This window comes from Meles meles, chromosome 6 (assembly GCF_922984935.1).
Source record: "Meles meles chromosome 6, mMelMel3.1 paternal haplotype, whole genome shotgun sequence".
NCBI classification, from domain to species: Eukaryota; Metazoa; Chordata; class Mammalia; order Carnivora; family Mustelidae; genus Meles; species Meles meles.
The window spans coordinates 6,948,079-6,968,617 of record NC_060071.1 but is presented as its reverse complement, the minus strand read 5'-3'; the positions used below and the strand labels follow the sequence as shown (position 1 = coordinate 6,968,617).

Genomic DNA, 20,539 nt, shown 5'->3' with positions numbered 1-20,539 from the left:
ACCGGAATAACCAAGTCCTGTTTGGCCAGAGTGTGTAGCTTGGCATAGGATCCTGGCACCAACTAGTGGGAGTTTTCAAGGGAAGGGACTCCCAATGGTCCCCTAGAAACATTTTCCATACTTCAGTTCCCTACCACCGTGGCCATATCAGGAACCATCTGTACTGTTGTTAACTGTCTTTTTCTTTAAATTGACTTGCCTTTAAAAAGAAATCTAAATGTATTTAAAAGAGAAACGTTTTATCATGACTGTAAGTGGTTACTCCAGAATGTTTCTGGTATATGTATGCATTTTCTTATATATCTGTCTCCACCTAACGCCCTCTTGCAAGCCTCCACTACTATCCTGAACACCATACCCACCTCCAGAATTCTCCTGTAAGCTAGAGTAGGCTGTGAGCCTGCCCAGTGGCACTAGCATCTGCTTGGCTCAGGTTCTCTGCCTAAGAAATAAGCCCAAAAGAACGTGCAAGCTCCAATCCCAGCTAGGCATTTTGTTGGGTCTTTTTTTGTTTGTTTGTTTGTTTTTTAATTTATGTATTTATTTGAGAGAGAGAAAGCGTGTGTGTGCAGGCAAGTGAGGGGAGGCACTGAGGGAGAGAGAGAATCTTAAGCACATTCCATGCTGAGCACAGAACCCGACCTGGGGCTCCATCTCATGACCCTGAGATCATGACCTGAGCCAAAACCAAGAGTCAGACGCTCAACTGACTGAGCCATCCAGGTGCCCCAGCCAGCTGGGTTATTTTTAAATGCAAAAGATGAAAGGAAAGGAAAAGAAAAGGGAAGGAAAATAATGCAACCATGATTATTTAGAATGATGAGACTTTTTGCACTTTGGTTTCCCAATCCTCTGCAGTAGCAGTCTCAGAATTGAAAAAGCTGATGTATTTTTGCAAACAGTACTCCCTGGCCTCCCCTGCCTCAGAGGGATGGGATTGGAGGAGTGATTCTCAAACTTGAGGGGGCATCAGCAACGTGAGGGTTCCAGGGTCAGGGGGCAGTGGGGAAGGAGCTTATTGAAAGACGACATGCCTGGGCGGCTTAGTTGGTTAAGTGTCTGACTCGTGGTTTCCACTCAGGGTCCTGGGATGGAGCCCTGTATTGGACTCCCCACTCAGTGGGGAGTCTGCTTGTCTCCCTCTCTGCCCCTCCCCCCCCGCTCACGCTCTATCCCTTTTCCTAAAATAAATAAATATTTAAAAAAATAAAAGTTGGGGGAAAAAAAGATGACATGCTACCCTCACCCTAGAGTCCCCAGAGGGACTGGGGGGTGGGGGAGCTCTGAGAGTCTGCTTTTCTGTCAGGCTCCCAGAGAATGCTTGTATTGCTGGTAATGCTAAGGCTGCCAGTCTAGGAACCACACTTTGCAAATCTTGGGTTTAGCTAAATGAGGTGATGGTGTGGAGGCCCCATTACTTTCCCTGGGAGCCAGACGCCTACTTGCATGGGCTGTGGGGATGGCGCCCCCTGGAGTCTCAAAGAGCACAGTTTCCTGGGCCCCACCCTCCTTCCTGCCCCGCACACTGTGCAAGGTTCCATTAGAAGACGTCTGAGCACACCTCTGAAGAAAAGTTTTACTGTGGAAGGAATGGGTGAGGCTCCAATAGAGCAGAGTTACTAAATCCACACCTCATCTTCTTCCTTTCCTCCAGGGATCCCTCCAACATGGCCTCCCACCAGCATAGCAACAGAGGAGAGCACAGAAGGCCCTTCTGGAACGGAAGTGCCCTCAGCCTCAGTGGAGCCATCCCCTTCAGAGGAGCCATCCCCCTCAGAGGAGCCATCCCCGTCAGAGGAGCCGTCCCCGTCAGAGGAGCCATCCCCCTCAGAAGAGCCATCCCCCTCAGAGGAACCTTCGTTCCCCTGGGAGGAGCTGTCCACACTTTCACCCCCAGTGCCCAGTGGGACTGAACTGCTAGGCTCTGGGGAAGTATCCGGGGCACCTGAAGTCAGTGGTGACTTCACAGGCAGTGGAGAAGTTTCAGGACGTCTGGACTCCAGTGCGCAACCCTCAGGAGAAAGTGCAAGCGGACTGCCCTCTGAAGATCTTGACACCAGTGGGCTCACCTCTGCTGTGGGCTCAGGCCTGCCTGTGGGAAGTGGACTGGCTTCAGGGGATGAAGATAAAATTCCATGGTCCAGCATTCCTAAAGTTGGAGGTGAGGGCATAGAGACCTCTGCCTCTGGAATAGGGGAACTCAGCGGGCTACCTTCTGGAGAAGGTCCAGAAGCTTCTGCCTCTGGAGTAGGGGACATCAGCCGGATGCCTTCTGGAGAAGGTCCAGAAGTCTCAGCCTCTGGAATAGAGGACATCAGTGGGTTACCTTCTGGAGAAGGTCCAGAAGTCTCTGCCTCTGAAATAGAGGACATCAGTGGGTTACCTTCTGGAGAAGGTCCAGAAGTCTCTGCCTCTGGAGTAGAGGACATCAGCCAGCTACCTTCTGGAGAAGGTCCAGAAGTCTCTGCCTCTGGAGTAGAGGACCTCAGTGGATTACCTTCTGCAGAAGGTCCAGAAGTCTCAGTCTCTGGAGTAGAGGACCTCGGTAGACTTCCTTCTGGAGAAGGTCCAGAAGTCTCAGCCTCTGGAGTAGAGGACCTCAGTGGACTTCCTTCTGGAGAAGGTCCAGAAGTCTCAGCCTCTGGAGTAGAGGACCTCAGTGGACTTCCTTCTGGAGAAGGTCCAGAAGTCTCTGCCTCTGGAGTAGAGGACATCAGCCGGCTACCTTCTGGAGAAGGTCCAGAAGTCTCGGCATCTGGAGTAGAGGACCTCAGTGGATTACCTTCTGGAGAAGGTCCAGAAGTCTCGGCCTCTGGAGTAGAGGACCTCAGTGGATTACCTTCTGGAGAAGGTCCAGAAGTCTCGGCCTCTGGAGTAGAGGACCTCAGTGGATTACCTTCTGGAGAAGGTCCAGAAGTCTCGGCCTCTGGAGTAGAGGACCTCAGTGGATTACCTTCTGGAGAAGGTCCAGAAGTCTCGGCCTCTGGAGTAGAGGACCTCAGTGGATTACCTTCTGGAGAAGGTCCAGAAGTCTCGGCCTCTGGAGTAGAGGACCTCAGTGGATTACCTTCTGGAGAAGGTCCAGAAGTCTCTGCCTCTGGAGTAGGGGACCTCAGTGGACTTCCTTCTGGAGAAGAAGGAATAGAGACCTCCACCTCTGGTATAGGGGACTTCAGCAGGTTGCCTTCTGGAGAAGCTTCTGCCTCCGGAGTAGGGGATCTCAGTGGGCTACCTTCTGGAGAAGTTCCAGAAGCCTCTGCTTCTGGAGTAGGGGACCTCAGTGGACTTCCTTCTGGAAGAGAAGGTCTAGAGACTTCTGCCTCTGGTGTAGGGGACCTCAGCGGGCTGTCTTCTGGAGAAGGCCCAGAAGCCTCTGCCTCTGGAATAGGGGACCTCAGTGGACTTCCTTCTGGAAGAGGTCTAGAGACCTCTGCTTCTGGAGTAGAGGACCTCGGTGGATTGCCTTCAGGAGGGGAGGGTCTAGAGACCTCTGTTTCTGGCGCTGAGGATCTCAGCGGGTTGCCCTCTGGAAAAGAAGACTCACTTGGTTCAGCTTCTGGAGCTTTGGACTTTGACAGAATACCTTCTGGAACTGTGGGAAGTGGGCAAGCTCCAGAAGCAAGTGGCCTTCCTTCTGGGTTTAGTGGTGAGTATTCAGGGATGGACCTTGGAAGTGGCCCATCATCTGGTCTAACTGACTTTAGTGGACTTGCCTCTGGATTCCCAACTGTCTCCCTAGTGGATACTACCTTGGTGGAAGTGGTCACAGCTACCAGTGCAAGTGAGCTGGAAGGGAGGGGAACTATTGGCATCAGTGGTGCTGGAGAAACGTCAGGCCTGCCCTTCAGTGAGCTGGACGTTAGTGGGGCAGTTAGTGGCCTCCCTTCAGGAGCTGAACTCAGTGGCCAAGCATCTGGGTCTCCTGATATCAGTGGGGAAACATCTGGATTCTTTGGTGTCAGTGGACAGCCATCAGGGTTTCCTGACATCAGTGGGGGAACATCTGGGCTTTTTGAGATCAGTGGACAGCCATCAGGGTTTTCTGGGGGAACATCTGGAGTGACCGAGCTTAGTGGCCTGCCCTCTGGACAACCAGATGTCAGTGGTGAAGCCTCTGGAGTTCTTTCTGGCAGTGGCCCACCATTTGGCATAACCGACCTCAGTGGAGAAGAATCTGGGATCCCTGATATCAGTGGGCAGCCCTCAGGGTTGCCAGAGTTCAGTGGGACAACTTCTGAAGTCTCTGGCCTGGTTTCTGGGACCACAAGTGGCAGTGGCGAGTCTTCTGGAATTACATTTGTGGACACCAGTTTGGTCGAAGTGACCCCAACTATGTTTAAAGAAGAAGAAGGTTTAGGGTCTGTGGAAGTCAGTGGACTCCCTTCAGGGGAGGCAGATGTCTCGGGCATATCTGGGATCATGGATGTCAGTGGCCAATCTTCTGGAGCAATTGACTCCAGCGGGTTGACATCCCAGCCTCCAGAATTCAGTGGCCTTCCAAGTGGAGTAGCTGAAGTCAGTGGAGAATCCTCTGGAGCAGAGAGTGGGAGCAGCCCGCCCTCGGGAGCCTATGACAGCAGTGGTCTCCCATCCGGGCTCCCCACTGTGTCTCTTGTAGACAGAACTTTGGTGGAATCCATCACCCAGGCTCCGACAGCCCAGGAAGCAGGAGAAGGGCCTTCGGGCATTTTGGAACTCAGCGGGGCCCATTCTGGAGCCCCAGACGTGTCTGGAGACCACTCGGGGGTTTTGGACCTAAGCGGGCTGCAGTCCGGGCTGCTGGAGCCCAGTGGAGAGCCGTCGAGTACTCCGTATTTTAGCGGGGACCTTTCTGGCACCGTGGATGTAAGTGGAGATTCCTCTGCAGCCACAAGCACCAGTGGGGAGGCCTCGGGGCTTCCAGAAGTTACTTTAATCACTTCAGAGTTCGTGGAGGGTGTCACCGAACCAACTCTTTCCCAGGAACTTGCCCAAAGACCCCCTGTGACACATACCCCCCAGCTGTTTGAGTCCAGTGGAGAAGCCTCTGCGTCTGGAGAAGTTACTGGAGCCACACCAGCGTTCCCCGGGGCTGCGCTAGAAGGGTCATCAGTCCCGGAATCCAGCAGCGAGACGTCTGTCTTTCCTGAGGCTGGGATGGGGGCGTCTGCCGCCCCTGAGGCCAGCGGACGAGCTTCCGGGGCCCCTGAGGTAGGTGAAGCCATCTCCGCCTTCCCTGAAGCGGATGTGGAGGGGGCCTCAGGCCTGGGAGTGAGCAGCGGAGCTCCTGCCTTTCCTGAAGGCCCCAGGGAGGGCTCGGCCACCCCCGAAGTTCAAGAGGAGCCGACCAGCACCTATGCTGTGGGCTCAGAGGCATCAGGCTGGCCTTCGGCCACTCCGATGACATCTGGAGACAGGACTGAAGTCAGCGGAGACCTGTCCAGTCCCACGTCGGGGCTGGATGTTGTCGTGAGCACCAGCGTCCCAGAGTCCGAGTGGATCCAGCAGACGCAGCGCCCTGCAGAGGCGCCTCTAGAAATCGAGTCCTCAAGCCCCTTGCACTCAGGAGAAGAGACCCAAACAGCCGAAACAGCCTCCTTCCCCACGGATGTTTCCGTCCCCACTTCTCCACGAGGGACAGATGAATCAGCACCAACCGCTCCAGGTATGGTCGGAATGTTTTTTTCTCCTTCCATTGTGTTCGGGGAGTTCAGGCTGTAGTGTAGTGAGAGGCAGCGTCAACTCACGCTCCTCTACAGGCCAACTGTGTAGCCTCAGGCAAGTCTCTTAACCTCTCTGAGCCTCATCCGGAAGCTGGGAGGAGTACCAGGGACCGGCAAACGGGATATAAATATATGCCGAACCAGCACTTAGCATCTAACTTCGCACCCGGCGCACACTTGGAGGCTTGCGCTTGCTCGGGTTGCAGTGGAGTTACATCCCAAGAGCAAGTACACGTTAGTCCAATTGCGCTTGGCACAGGGAGAGGGAAGGGGGACGCTCCAGATAGTGCTAGAAATTCTACTCACGCCCCTTTCCCACGGAGTTCGTGTGAGAGGAGAGAATGAATTTGATGCCATCTACGCCCAGATATTAACTTCACGTAGAGTTAAGACCTGCATGATGGAAAGACCCGAAGCGTCATGCTGGCTGTCCTGACCCTGGTCCCCCCCCCCCAACCCCGGCACAGGTGCCTTCTCTGTACCACGTCCTCACTTGGACCCAACCCAGGCACCAGGCACAGGAAGCTGATATTTTCCTTTGCTCTTTGCCTGGGGCTCCCTTGTCCCTCCCTCTGGGCCGAGAGACCTCTCCCAGTCAGAGAGCCCCCCCACCCGAGATGCTGGGGCCAGGTCCCCAGAGTCTCCAGAAACATGCTGACCCAGAGCCAGCCTCGTGGGCTTCAGGGACTTTGTGCCCCAACCTCAGAGTCTCAGGCGAGGCTGCGCCTCCGGCAGGCAGCTGCGATCTCACTGCTCAGTGTCTCCCCGGGAGCTGCGGTCCCATCAGGTCCCGTGCCGAGGGGCCCTATGGGAACTGCCAGGAGATGGAGGGACCCATCTCCTGCCCATGCCCCCGCCAGCAGCCACATTGGCAAGCATTGCAACATAGCTAAGCCCCTCGTCGGCCATGGGGGGACAGGTAGGGGAAGAAGGGGGACCCCTTTGTTCCCCAGAAGGGGCCGCAGGCAGGAGGAGGTGACCAAGGCCCGCCGAGGCTCAGGCTTCCCGGACCAGGAAGGAGAGGGGCATAGTGGCTCCGCAGGGTAGACATGGCACATCTCTCTAGAGAATCTAGTCTATGTGGCACTTTCGGGAAAAAAAGTTCAAGTAATTAAACCGGGAAATAGTTCCTTTTTTTGTTAAGCCAGTGATGGTTTTATGAGTCAAATGCCAAATATGCTTGAATTTTGAAGCCGAAATCCGTGACTTTCAGGAAGTGTGGAGCTAGGACGTCAGTGGGGTCGAGCCGGTCATGCCTCCTGGGCCCCGGGAGGGAAACTCCGAGGGGGCTGCCTTGCATTGTCAGAGCCGTCCTCTGCAGGAAAGCCCCTGCACGCCGCTCCGTGCTCAGACCTGGGTGGGGTTTGGGTCCCCTTCTTGACCTGAAGGAAATGACGGGCACTGCCTACCACCCCCAGCTGCTGGGGAACTTGACCTAGCCGCGCCCGGCCCCTCGACCCCCACTGCCCTGGGGCCTCTGTCATTCTTCATGGGTCAAGCAGCCTGCGGGACGGGTGAGGAGCCCGGGGGTGGGGGGGTCCTCTGATTGGAGGTGGCGCCCCAGAAGGAGACAATGAGGATCTGCCTGTGTTCCCTGAACACATCGAGGCCTGTGGCCATGAGGATATTTCCTCTTGTCCCATCAGCACCCTTAAGGGAACAGATGCCCGGTACCTCCAAGCCCGTATTCTCGGGGTCGGTGTCTGCACTGCCACTGTGCCCTTACCCCGGCCTCTGCCCCAGAGTCTTTCCTAGAAGGGCTTCATTCCTCTGACACAGGCGGAATCAGAGCCGTGAATCCTGGGGGAAAGCAGATCCCACGAGACAGCCAGGGCCGGGCAGCTATCTCCTAATAGTCATTAACATCATATACAAAGAAAGATTTTGTGTTTGCATATATTTATGTATACGCAAATTAATACCCCGTAATATATTGCTCCCATCACGTAAGTATGCTGTATACTTGGCCTTTACACGCAGGTCCTAGGGTGACTACGGATTCACTCTTTCCTCCACTGGGGTCGATCTCTGGCCGCATGGTGGGACCATGAGTAAGAGCCCTCCTCGGGCAGTCAGCCTTACCACCTGGGGGATAGTGTGTCACGGGGCCACGGTGACCCCTGGGACTCCAGCCACATCCCTCCATCATCTGCCCTGATGGGAGGGCAGAGCCCGTCCTCCCTCTGGGTATGGCTGGTGGAGAGCTGCAGGGGCGCCTGACCGGGGTGACGTGTTCATGGACACGGCCTGAGTCAGAGGGGAACAGACTCAGGGCCCAGCAGGACTTCCGGGACAGCTGCCAGGACCGGAAACCCCTTGCCCTGGTGTTTGTATCTCCTGACACCTCTCTCCCTTTTAGCAAGTCCTTTCTCTGACCGTGTGTACCCCCACAAGGCTTTCTGCCCCCACGATTCCTTCCCAGCGGCTCTGTGGGTAGCTTGGCAGTTCTCCCCATCTGAAGCGACAGCTCGTCCGAGGGAGTCAAATCCAGAACTGGGGTCTTCACTCACTTGTTTAACACGCTCCGCTAAGTAAGAAGCCCTCTCTCGAACACAAGAATCTGCTGCTAGGCTTCAGCTGGGAGATGAACTTCAGAGCCGCTAGAATGGAGAGAGGTTTAGAAGTGGGGTTTGGCCAGCCCTCGGGACCTCATTTGTCATAAGCTCAAAGTAGTGGCTCTCAGCTTTGAGAACCTCCTGATCCCTGGGGTCCCACTCCCCCTGACTCTGATTGAAACGGTCCTGTGCCTTGGCATTGGGGTTTTTAAGACTGCCCAGGTGACTCCAGGGTACAGCCAGGGCTGAGGATAAAGAACACTTGTGTGCAGCATCTGGGCCCCCCAGGAGGCATCTATAAAGATTGCTTCCCCCTTCCCCATCTCTCACGCCACTGGTTAGGAAAAACTTTATCATCTCTAAAGAACAGATGGTAAGGATGCTTCCAGAAGGCCTGCAGATAGCGTCCCGCCTCTGCAGGTGACCCACCGTGGTCTTGGGCTAGAACCTGCAAGCACAGGCTATTGAAAGACAGTGCGGGTGGGTGTTCTCCAGGCCCCAGAAGCAGCAAAATGTCGCATTATTCCTGTGGCAGTATTTGAATACTCAGGGTAGCCTTCCACCTAGTAAATGAGGCTGGAGGCTGGTTATGTAGCCCTTAAGAGAAAATACGTGATAATTGCCATCATCTTGCTAAGTCAGCATTCCATAAGCAAGTTCTTGATAAATGAGTCATCTGCACTCTTGACATCGAAGTGAACGTGTTGAATGAATACTCAGATTTCCTAGCAATTGAAGTAGGGCTACCCCCCCCCCCATTCTGAGCCACTTAAAAAGCAGCAGCCTCCCCCACCCCCACCTCTGTTGCTGACGTTTGTTGAGATTTCTGGCCCCAGCAGAACTGGTCTGAAGAGGGCTTCTGGCATTGGTAGTTTAAAAGATCTTTTAAAAATTTTTGTTAACTACCGCAGTGTTTCTGTTTTGCTAAGGTTGAGACATTCTGTTCTAATCAGATCTCCGCATCCAATTTTCCAGCAATCACTGGTGCTGGGTGGATTTCTCTTAAATTCCTGGGTTAGGAGGGCATGAACTCAGAATTCAGTCAGCCTCTTTTCCGTCTCACTGCCATTCTTCATTCTGTAGGCTTGAGGCTGTGATCTATGATCTGACATGTCTCTTCCCCTGGAGCAGGGAGGTTGGAATTTCAGTCAAATCTTAGCCTCAGGAGGAAGGGGAATGTTGTCAAAGCAAGTGAAAATACAGGGTTACAAGTGCAAATACAAATCACACCTTCATGACACGACATAACCAAAAAGTCAATGGGCAGATTTGAACAGGGACTAGTCGACCCTTGAACAGCACCGGGGGTTAGGGGTGCCAGTCCCCCACAAAATTGAAAATCTGCATATAAATTGTGACTCTCCAAATACTTAACTACTAATAGTCTCCTGTTGACTGGAAGCCTTAGTAATAGCAGAAAGTCAATTAATACTTAGTTTGTATGTTATACGTACTATTTACTGTATTCTTATAATAAAGTAAGTTGAAGACAAGAAAATGTTATTCAGAAAAATCATAAAAGGGGGGCTCTTGGCTAGCTCAGTAGGTAGAACGTGTGACTTTTGATCTCAGGGTCATGAGTTCAAGCCCCGTGTTGGGCATAGAGCTTACTTAATTAAAAAAAAAAAATCATAAGAAAGAGAAAACATGTTTACAGCACTGTATTGTAAAAAATCTGCGTATAAGCAGACAACACACAAACCCATGTTAGTTCAAAGGTCAACTATGACTGAATTTAAGATGCATGCTATTAAACTTACATTCAGGATCAAACAAATAATTTTATATTAAAAATATAAAAGACATGACAGTACAATTATAGCATATTGGTTAACTTAATTATGTTTATTTAAAAGCAAATTGGAACTGACAAACATGTTCTTATAAACCTTCTGTCAGTTGTGATACACCAGAAAGCAAGTGTACTTACTCAGTTCTGGCCATCTGATTGATCCTAGGTCTTGGCAGGTGTGGGACATCCACTGAGTTAAGAAATTGTCTCTGTGCTTCTTTTTTTTTTTTTTTAATTTATTTATGATAGAGATAGCGAAAGAGGGAACACAAGCACAGGGGAGCTGGAGAGGGAGAAGCAGGCTCCCCGCCAAGCAGGGAGCTCGATATGGGCCTCGATCCCAGGATGCTGGGATCATGACCTGAGCCGAAGGCAGAAGCTCAACAACTGAACCACCCAGGCGCCCATCTCTGTGCTTCTTTTTTTTTGAAGATTTTATTTATTTATTTGACAGAGATCTCAAGTAGGCAGAGAGACAGGCAGAGAGAGAGAGGAGGAAGCAGGCTCCCCGCTGAGCAGAGAGCCCGATGTGGGGCTCAATCCCAGGACCCTGAGAACATGACCTGAGCTGAATGCAGAGGTTTAACCCACTGAGCCACCAGGTGCCCCCATCTCTGTGCTTCTTGAGGGGATTTTCTTCCATGTTTGTCCAAGAAAGTTATGTCCAGAGTCACCACATACAGCTGCACTGGTTGTGCACTGAACAACTTGAATACCACTCATATATTCTTTATGATTGGCAACCCCTTTAGTTGGGTATCTTCTGAGTAAAAAGTACCTGCTGTCTTCATTCAGCCTTTTCCTATGAGCCAAATAAACTCTCTTGTTTGGAGGTCCTTATCTCTGACATAAGCAAAAGCAAGTCAAGACCTGTTCAGGGTGGAGGCCTGAGCTCCTCCTCAATTCAGATGCCAAAGTGATTATTTGGAAGTATCTTATTCCCCTCACCTTTACCGGGGGCTCTCAGTTCTTGTCTCCCCGAAGTTAGGGCCTGGTGCAGGAAAAAATCATCCCTTTTGGTTATAGTAGTGGAAAGAGGACTCAGAGTTCTGACCCTCCCCAGCGTCCCTGGTTAAACAACAGGGGAGCTCTTGGCCTGGTGCAGCAGAAATGATAGTGAGATACTGAGATCCAAGACTTCAGTGACCCTCTCCCTTCACAGAGAACAGAGGCTCAACTTGCAGCCTGAGTGTCTGATTCTTGCCTCCGTCTCTTCTGGTCTGTCTGCCCAGCTTACCGGCATGGGCAGGCTACGTCCTTTGTTTCCTTACCTGTACTCTGGGACACACGACCTCTGAGCCCTGGGGCTGTTGGAAGGGTAAAGTGTGTGGGAGCCATACTGTCTGGCTCAGAGAAGATTCGTGAGAGAGATCGGTTCCTTCTCTCCCCTCTCTTCCTTCATGCAGTCTGCCCGTTGCCCAAAGCCCTTCCTGTCCCCCCACCTGCTGGCAGCCTGTCCGGGTCCCTACCCTCTTTGTGCTCAGCCCAGCTCACCTTCTCTCGTGGTTCCCGAAGACGAGCAACATCCCATTTACCCTTCACAGAAAGAGGTATGGGCACTGCAAGGCTGGAGGGAGAGGAGATGAGGCCTGGCAGACATGAGCAGCTTACGAGAAAGCCCCACACAGAACACCCGGCCCCCTTCCGGCAGCAGAAGGCCTCTCTCCACTGCCCTGCGGGCACCCACAGGCATTCTGACCCTCCTTCCCTTCTCATCTGTGAACCCTGGGCCCTGCACAAAACAGCTTCTGAACTCAGGACAGGTTCCCTGAGTTTCGGGGACCGTCTCTCCCCTGCAACCTTCTCAGATCGGGTGCCAAAGCCAGGAGGAAAACAACACGGTCCCCAGCCCTGGTCTCTGGGCCACCAGGGGGCAAGTTATGTGAAATAAGCTTCTGGGAAAAGGGAGGCCACCTGGCCCGACCTCCCTGGGGCCTCCGTCTCCCCGCCCCTCCCCCACGGTGGGTTGCCATCCAGCTCTTCCGCCCACGGGCCACTCCTGTCCCCTGCTCTCTACAACTGCTTTAGCGCCTCCATTTGCTTAAGCCCCCCTCGCCCGGTGCTTCCCACATCCCATAATGACGCTAATGGACACGAGAACAGGGGCTCCCGTTGAGTAGCCCCCAGCTTCCGCCCGGCCCACCGGCCTGACCTATTGCTGCTACTGCTGCTGCTGGGACTCCAAGTGCATGCTGGGACTCCAAGTGCATGCTGGGACTCCTGTCAGTTCCTCCATGCATTTTGGTTTTGCTTGGAACAGTTCTGACCTTGGAACTGTTGGTGTCTAATCCGTGGCGCACACTCCCTGAGATGAAGCTACAAAGTCCGTGGGAACAGAAAGATGTCTGAGGACCCGAGAATTTCAGGCCACCCACTGCCCAAACCTAACTGGTCCAGAAGATGTCTACTGCACAACCAGCTAGCAAAAAGGATCCACAGGAACGTGCTTTTGCCTTCTTAAGAGGGGATGGACTTTAAGGTCTAATCTGCTGTCCTGAGAGGCAGGAACTAATCCTGGAAGGTGTTTAGGATGCCGATCCTGTGGACACCACCCATGGACATGTTGGGTCCTGAAGGTTGTGTGAACACAGCTGTGTACACCAAGGCTTAGCCTTAAATATCATGATGCCCCAATGGCCAGTGGCACCCATTCATTCTTACTGATCTGGGGAGAAGAGCTTCACAATACCTTCTATCATGTTCCCAGAGGAAGGTACCCAGAGAAAACCAGCAGGAGCCTTTGTAGTAGAAATAAGAAGACAGTAAGAGATCCCCAGGTTCCTGGCTTCTCAGAAAGAGGCCGAAAGACCAGATTAGGGGATTCGCTTCTCACCTTGGCTGATGGATGAAAAATGGAGGCCAGAGGCTTACCAATTCCAGCCCCACAAAGAAGTTGCATCAGAAAGGACGTTTTGGGCCAGAAGAACAGAAGGGAGGAAGAGTCTGCCTGGGAAGAAGAGGTTGATGGAGACCTGCCTATACCCCAGGGTGGTGGCTGGCCACTTAGTAAGTGGCTTACCAGCTTCAAATCTTAGTCTCCCGCTGGCTAGAAAGGAACCTGTCTGAAAACTGGGACTCACTGGAGATGTTCACGTTCTAGGGCCCTAAGCTGAAAGGAACATGGGAAAATGCTGGGCTGGTTTCTTTTCCTTTGCCCAGGAGAATGATGCCAGCCAGCTTCACCTTTATAAAATGGAATCTGATTTACTGAAGACGGAGGTGTCTGCGACGCCCAAAGCTGGAACGAGTCTCAAGCAGATAGCCCCTGCCGCCATTTTCTCATGGTTCTGTACTCTCCAGACCACCTCTGGCTTGTTTGTGCCTTGCCCTCCTGCCTCAGTTCATAACTACAGAGGAAGATCCGAAAAGAAAAGCTCTAACAAGCTCCGGACACTTGGTTTCTGGTGTCCTTGCTCACCAGCATCACGTTGCAAGCCAGCTCAGACACAAAGCCTCTCGAAATACTCACAGGAGAAGGCACCTCGGAGGAGCTGCGTGCTCCGTCTTCCAGTGGGCGTTCGCCTTCAGAAGCCCCAGATCTCTCCACTCGCAGGGAAACCTGGCTCCAGGGCTCCAGGCTTGCCAGTCAGGAATCATACACATCCAAGAAAACCCTGGTTGGATCTTTGGCTCAGCGTTCCAATATGGCGGCAGCAGCAGCAGCAGCAACAGCTCTTAGGAAGTCCAGCCACCCCTCCCAGGGCTCTGGAGAGCAGCAGGGCTGGCCACCCATAGGGTACCTGCAATGCTTGCCAAGCTGGAGCTGCCGGCCGGAGTCCTAATGGTGGCCCTTGGTTTCTTGCAGACATTGATGAATGCCTCTCAAGTCCTTGTCTGAATGGAGCCACCTGCGTGGACGCCATCGACTCTTTCACATGCTTATGCCTTCCCAGCTACCGAGGGGACCTGTGTGAGATCGGTACGGCCGTCTCGGCTTCAGCTAATGTTACTAACTGCTGCACCCCTCCTCCTCCATCACCCTTCCTTCTAACCACAGGCTCTCGGCCCTGGCTGGGACCCGCACGCTCCACCCGGACAGCCATTTCGGGGGCCCCCACTGAGAAGTCTGCCTCACTCACTCCCGCTCTTCTTGTGGAAACCCTCCTCTGGGGCATTGGCTGATCTGACCATGGGAGAGACATGCCGGTCTGTGCTCTGGAAGGTGGGGTCCTCAGGGATTGTTAAAACACTGACCTTCTCCAGGGCTTCCAGACCACTGATAGCACCTTGGGGTCGGTGCTTGCCTCAGACCAAAGAGGACAGAGCTGATCCCGTGCACTCGTCTGGAAGGAAGCGATGGGTCATGAGCATGTGTGGGCCTGCTCTATGGCCCGTGGGACTTTTGTGGCCCCTCCATGGCCTGGGGAGCCACCAGGCCACATTGGCCACGCTACCTCTTTCTTCTCTGGCAAGCGTTCTGTTTTGTCTGCCTGAGAGCTCTGTGTCGCCAGCATGACATGCAGGGGCAGGGCTGTGGCATGTCAATTTCTTCCCTTCACCAGTGACAGCGGCCGCGTTGGTGCCACTCCTGGCCCGTGCTTCCTTCTCCCTGCCCTTGTGCAAGTCAAAAGGCTGGCCAGAGAGAACAGAGCCTCGCTACAAGGGACGGGGAGTTTCCCCTCTCGGGCCTTGCCAGCTCCTTCACTTCTGCACATGGGCCAGGCTCGGCCAAGGAAGCCGTGTGCCAGGAACTTCTCTGAGCCTCGTCCCCCTCGCCGCCCCCCGCCACTCCCTCACTCTGGTGCTTCTAGTCTCCCCCTGCCATCCTCCTAGTCCTCAGAGTCACCCCAACTCAGAGAGCGGGAGATGGGGTTTGTGATTACTAAGAGCATAACTCACACAGACCTAGAAGCATGCAGGGGTTCCAGACCATTTTCTGTGATCGCTCAAGTTGGATATCCCAGGAACCGCCAGAAAGCAAAAGAAACTCCTGGGAAGTGTCCCTTTGGTCCTAAGCAGTCTGGGGAGGTAGTTTGGGATTGCATCTTCCTTCCAGGCACTGCCAAGATTACAGACTGGTGGAGGAACTTAAGGTTTCTGGAAGAAAAGGCCTGGACCCCCTTCCTTCCCTGCAGCCTCCCACCCTCCACCTCCACCCCGAGACACCAAGAAATTAGGCATGGGGTCTTGGCTGCGGGGACGAATGGAGGGTTATAGGATTCTCTTCCCAGGATGCCAGAATATTTGCCACAGGGGAGGAGTGTCTGGCACATCGGCTCTTGGACGCCAGACTAGGGAAGGAGGTGCTCTGCCCAGCATGGAGGCAGGGCTCCCACCGGGCTGCGTGCTCTGGCGGGCCACAGAGATGGTGCCGGCTTCGCCCAACTGAGCAAAGCAAGGCTCCATCTCTTCTCCCATTTCAGTCTGCCGGGTGCTTCGCGGCTTGGCTCCGGGCCCACTGCACCTTCCTGCCTTGCTGGAATTCTGTTCCTGCTTCCCCAGAGCCTCCATCCTGCATGCCCTGGGCCCTCCTAGAGCTGTTACCGACCCACCCCACCCCCGCCCCACCCCTGCCCAGGTTTGTCTGCTCAGCCCGGCGCGTTGCCCCAACAGCCCTGGAATGCCATCTCTCACCTGCTCAGGTGCCTAGCTCCCTCAGACACCTTGCCACCTTCTTTCCAGACCTTTGTCTTGCTTCTTGGAGGAGGCATGGGCTGCAGGGGACCAGCGGCCTCCTCCTCAGCCCTCCTGCTGCTCAGCCTCTTCTCCAAGGGCTGCTGGCCTCCACGCGTTCTGTCTTGGGCTCCCCGAGCATCTCTCTGCCTAGCATCCACCCCTTCACCTAAGCCTCCCCCACCTCAGGTTCTGGTCCTCTCTTCCCGGGTCAGCCAGACTGTGGGTCGCACCCAGTAAGGGAGGCTCCATACAGCCTGAGGCGTTCCCAGTCCTGCCCTCAGGCCCGTAGGCCCAAGGAGCATCCCTTCCCCTGGGAGACCCCAGGCGAAGGAGGAAGAGAGGGTCTGGGAATTCCCTCTGTCCCATGGGGTACCAGCTGATGGTTAATAGCTAGCTCCTGAGGAGGAAGGGGCAGCCCAGAGGGGTAGCATCTGCCGATCTCTGAGGAATTTACAGCTCCTGACGTGATGTTACTGAAGGCAGAGATGGGAAGATGCAGTCATATGACTCTGTCTGTCCCTCCAGCCTGCCCCAAGAGCTCCAAACCAGTCCTCCTCCTGAACTCAGAACCCATTACCCATGTAGGTTTGTGAAGAGAGAAGCTCCCCCTCTTCTCACCTGTCACCAAGAAATTAACAGGCAAGGCCCCTGGGTCATGGACCCCCAGTTGGCTTCCTCGTCCTCCAAGAGGCCGGTATCCTGTGCCCAGCCAGGGCCAGCTCAGATCGACAGATGGAGAGCCTTGAGTCTTCTCTAGACCCAGACCGGACTTATTTCTGCTCCTCTCTGCCACCCAAAGTGCCATTGCATGCCCCAGCAATGCTGCTGCTGGTCCCTGCACACGTTCCCCACAACTCCCTCCCTCCCCACTTTAACCTCGACACCTCCCACTTTCCACCCTGCAGAGCAGGGATCCGACAGGAGAAAAGCTTGAGGGGCCCACATTAGGGAAAGAAAGTGGGAACATACCCAGAGGCTCTGGGGCTCCGGGACCGGGCCTTCCTGGCCCCCAACTCGAGCCTCAACTCGAGGGGCCCTGCCCTCAGGGACGGACCTGGAAGGCGGGGTGAATGGAGGCAGCTGGCATACGACCAGACTTGGCCGCACCAGACATCCCCGGGCGGCCTCAGGGCCTCTCCCTTCAAGCCCCTGACCTGTGTTGCAGACCAGGAGCTGTGTGAGGAGGGCTGGACCAAGTTCCAGGGTCACTGTTACCGCTACTTCCCGGACCGCGAGAGCTGGGTGGATGCCGAGAGCCGGTGTCGGGCCCAGCAGTCACACCTGAGCAGCATTGTCACCCCCGAGGAGCAGGAGTTTGTCAACAGTGAGTGCGGGGTCGGGAGAGGGGGTCTCGGGGCCTGCAGGGGTGGGGGCGGGGAGGGAAGGAAGGGGGTTTCTGCCGCCGGGGCTGCACCCCGAAGTCGCAGACTAACCTTAGGGAGTGGGTATCGCCAGTCCGTGCCAGCTCGGGGGCTGGTCTGAAGCACACTCCGCACGTGCGTATGCTGAGACCCTTGTCAGGGCCGTAGAAGCAGGTGGCCTGGTCCTAGGAGCCCACCTGCCTCCTGCCACTCCCCCATCCCCCCGGCTCTGTGCGCACAAGTCCTCAGACACCCTCAGGATGTCCAGCGCCATGCCCAACCCTCACGCCTCTCTCTAGACAACGCCCAAGACTACCAGTGGATCGGCCTGAATGACAGGACCATCGAAGGGGACTTCCGTTGGTCAGATGGACACTCCTTGGTGAGTTCTGCCGGGGACACCAGGGACAGTTGGCGGCCCCGAGGAGGGGAATAGAGGCACGCACTGAGCCGCTGCTGGGCTGGGAGCCCTGGGGGCCGGGACTGCATCTCAGTCCTCTCTGCCAGGGCGGGTCGGGGAACGCTAGCATGAAGGAGGGATGATGCAGACAGTGACAGAATTCAGGCACACCAACAGAAGGGGGACACGGAGGCTTTTGAGGGCTTCCTTGCCCACAGAGGATTTGGTTGACTCAAGGAAGCAGGCCCGCAGAAAGCGACATATATGCCAAGGGACAGTACGTGTAGTAATGCTGCAGCTCAGCAGAGGAAGTCAGGGAAGGCTTCCTGGAAGAGGTGGATGGGAACAGAGTTGGAGGGTGGGAGAAGCGGACTCCGCCCGAGCGCCAGGCCTGAGGGAGAAGCCTAGGGAGACAGTCTGGACTTGGGAGCCATGTCTTCACTGCCCAAGCAGGGCAGCCGGTGAGGCCCACCCCTGCTTGTCCGATGGAGGAGGAGTGGTGTGGGCTCATCAGGGACAGAGAAGAAGGCGGGAGTCAGGCGGAGCTCTGGCCTCAGCCTCACCCCTGCCAAACCCCCACCCGCCCCCCAGCAATTTGAGAACTGGCGCCCCAACCAGCCAGACAACTTCTTCGTCAGCGGAGAGGACTGCGTGGTGATGATCTGGCATGAGAAGGGAGAGTGGAACGACGTGCCCTGCAATTACCACCTGCCCTTCACGTGTAAAAAGGGCACAGGTGAGCGGCCACCCTGGAGCGGCCCAGGCTGGCTGAGGTCAGGCCCTGGGGCCCTCCTGTGGGATCTGGGGCACATGTCCTGGCCTCCTGGGTGCTGCTGTGCCCTCACCCACCCAGCAGGCAGGCTGGCACTGGTCTGGGCTGGGTGGAGGGCTCTCCCTGTGCCAGCGTCCCGGGGCCAGTGGCAAGAGCAAGCCCATTCGTAGGGAGGGTGAGGGTCCCAGGCTGGAGGACAGACCGGCTCCCACACACACAGCCCCCTGGGCACCTGCACAGAAAGTCACACATAAGGACTGCCCTGGGCGGGCAGCCCGGCACTCTTCAGGGTCCCCAGAGCTGTCAGTGGTCAGGTCCCAATCCTCTGTTCAGAGTCTGTGGACACGGAGGTGCTGGTGGAACATGGCTCTCTGGTTCCTGTGCCCTGCCCAGGCCTCCTTTCTGTCCCACTGTTTTCATAGAGAAGTCACAGGTCATCTGCCTGGCTCCCTCCCTGTTGTCCTTTCCTAGTCCCCTCGAGACCCTCCTTGTATTCCTGCCCTGCTGCCCTAAATCACAAAGGGGCCCAGATGTTAGAACCAGTGGTTCCCAGATGCTTAGCACGGCATGAAAACGGCCCTTTGCCAGCAGCCAGGGCTCAGGGCCAGGTGTCCCTTCCTTGGGCTCTGGGCTGTCTCCTCACAGCCAGAGGGGGCCGCACCGGCTCATCACGGGCATGGGCCATCACGGGAGACTCTCTGAGAGCCCTTTCTCAAAGGTGTTTGCCCCTCAGTGGCCTGCGGAGACCCCCCGGTGGTGGAACACGCCAGGACCTTCGGGCAGAAGAAGGACCGGTATGAGATCAATTCGCTGCTGCGGTACCAGTGCACCGAGGGCTTTGTCCAGCGCCACGTGCCCACCATCCGCTGCCAGCCCAGCGGGCACTGGGAGGAGCCTCGGGTCACCTGCACAGACCGTGAGCACCGCCCCCCCACCCTGTCTGGACACAGTGTTAGATCCCGCCACCAGGTCCTCCTGCCCTCTGCGGGGGGGGGGGGGGGGGGCCTGAGCACCAGCTGTCCGCACTGTCCGGGGGCTCACTCCCTCACGCTCACTCCCTCTGCCCTCGGGGAGGGATCGCTCTCAAAGGAAAAAGCAGGTGGCCTGCTTTCCTTTTCAACACCAGCTCAAAAGCCTTTAGCCCAAGTTGGTGCCAAGAAAAAATCAAAACCAGAAAGCGGGCGAAGCCTCAGGTTGCCTTCTTGAGCCCGTGGTTCCTGCGGGGAAGGGGAAGAGGAGGGACCCATGGGGAGAGGCTGGGCTGCCCCAGCTCCCCGTTGAGCAGGCGGTCAAGGTTTCTGGTCTCCCTTCCACCCCAGCCTCCACATACAAGCGCAGACGACAGAAGCGGAGCCCACGCGCCCCACGGAGGAGCCGCCCCAGCACAGCCCACTGAGGGGAGCCTCCAGGACGCGCCCAGGATGCTGAGCCCAGGAGCCTCGCCAGGCTGACGTCCCACACGGATGGTGTCCCCTTCTTGTCGCTTTCTGTCATATAAGGAATTCCATTAAAGAAGGAGAAAAACAAATCCCACATTGTGTATGCAGCCGCCCCCCTGCCCCCCCCAATTGCCAAAACTGCATCTGATTTTCCCCCCCAATGCCAAAGCCAAGCAAACGTATTGTAACCCGTGGACTGAGTGTAGAGACGTTTCTTCAATCTCCCGTTGTGCCTTTCCAGGGACCAGTGCAGGGACAGGGGGAGAAGGGGAGGGGTTAAGTTAAATAAAGAAGATTATTTTTTGTTTCCTGACTTCATCCAAGAGCAGTGCAATCGTTGGTTCTTTCACCTCCCGGGAGAGCTAGGGAGGAGGGAGGAGGGGGCACGAGGAGCTGGGACCGGAGCGCAGCTGAATGTACCGGAGGAAGCAGGGCTGCACCCTGTGTGGGGGAAGAAGCCTGGGAGAGGGGGCGGCCTCCGCTGAGGGTGAGGGAGCAGGAGAGAGCCGCGGAGGGATCTAACGCTGCGTGGGGGTCGGGTTCCCTCCCAGGGTCCCTCTTCCAGCATCCTCTCACCCTGGTCCCCTACCGGAGCAGGTGTCCATCTCTCTCGGCAGGGCAGGGTGGGGAGGGCACGTCCTTCCCAGCGGGAGTGCCGCCCCGCCCCCTCCCCTCCCCCCACACCCCCGGGACGGTGCAGGCACCAGAGTTCCCTGCACCTATTTATATTTTTGAGAACTGAAGATTATGATAATTATAATAATAAAGACATTGGAAGAGATCTCTTTCTTTTCTTTTCCCTTTTTTTAAATTTCAAGAGAAGGCAACCAGGGTCTGAGGTCGACCGAAGGGGCCCTTAGGAATGGGGGCAGTTGGGACGTGTTTCCAGCAAAGGATCCCAA

The 20,539-nt window shown here is 55.5% G+C and overlaps 1 protein-coding gene across 1 annotated transcript in view; it reads left to right on the top strand.

Moving 5' to 3' along the window:
- The window catches only part of ACAN (aggrecan), a 35,902-nt gene extending 15,997 nt beyond the window's left edge, over window positions 1–19,905 (top strand). The window contains exons 11-19 of the mRNA XM_046007180.1: window positions 1,655–4,001; window positions 4,053–5,657; window positions 6,475–6,557; window positions 13,807–13,968; window positions 16,831–16,989; window positions 17,326–17,408; window positions 18,018–18,162; window positions 18,932–19,114; window positions 19,518–19,905. Of these exons, the coding sequence (XP_045863136.1) occupies window positions 1,655–4,001; window positions 4,053–5,657; window positions 6,475–6,557; window positions 13,807–13,968; window positions 16,831–16,989; window positions 17,326–17,408; window positions 18,018–18,162; window positions 18,932–19,114; window positions 19,518–19,594 (4,844 nt within the window). The 3' untranslated portion in view covers window positions 19,595–19,905. The remainder of the gene's footprint in view (window positions 1–1,654; window positions 4,002–4,052; window positions 5,658–6,474; window positions 6,558–13,806; window positions 13,969–16,830; window positions 16,990–17,325; window positions 17,409–18,017; window positions 18,163–18,931; window positions 19,115–19,517) is intronic.
- Window positions 19,906–20,539: the final 634 nt, after the last annotated feature.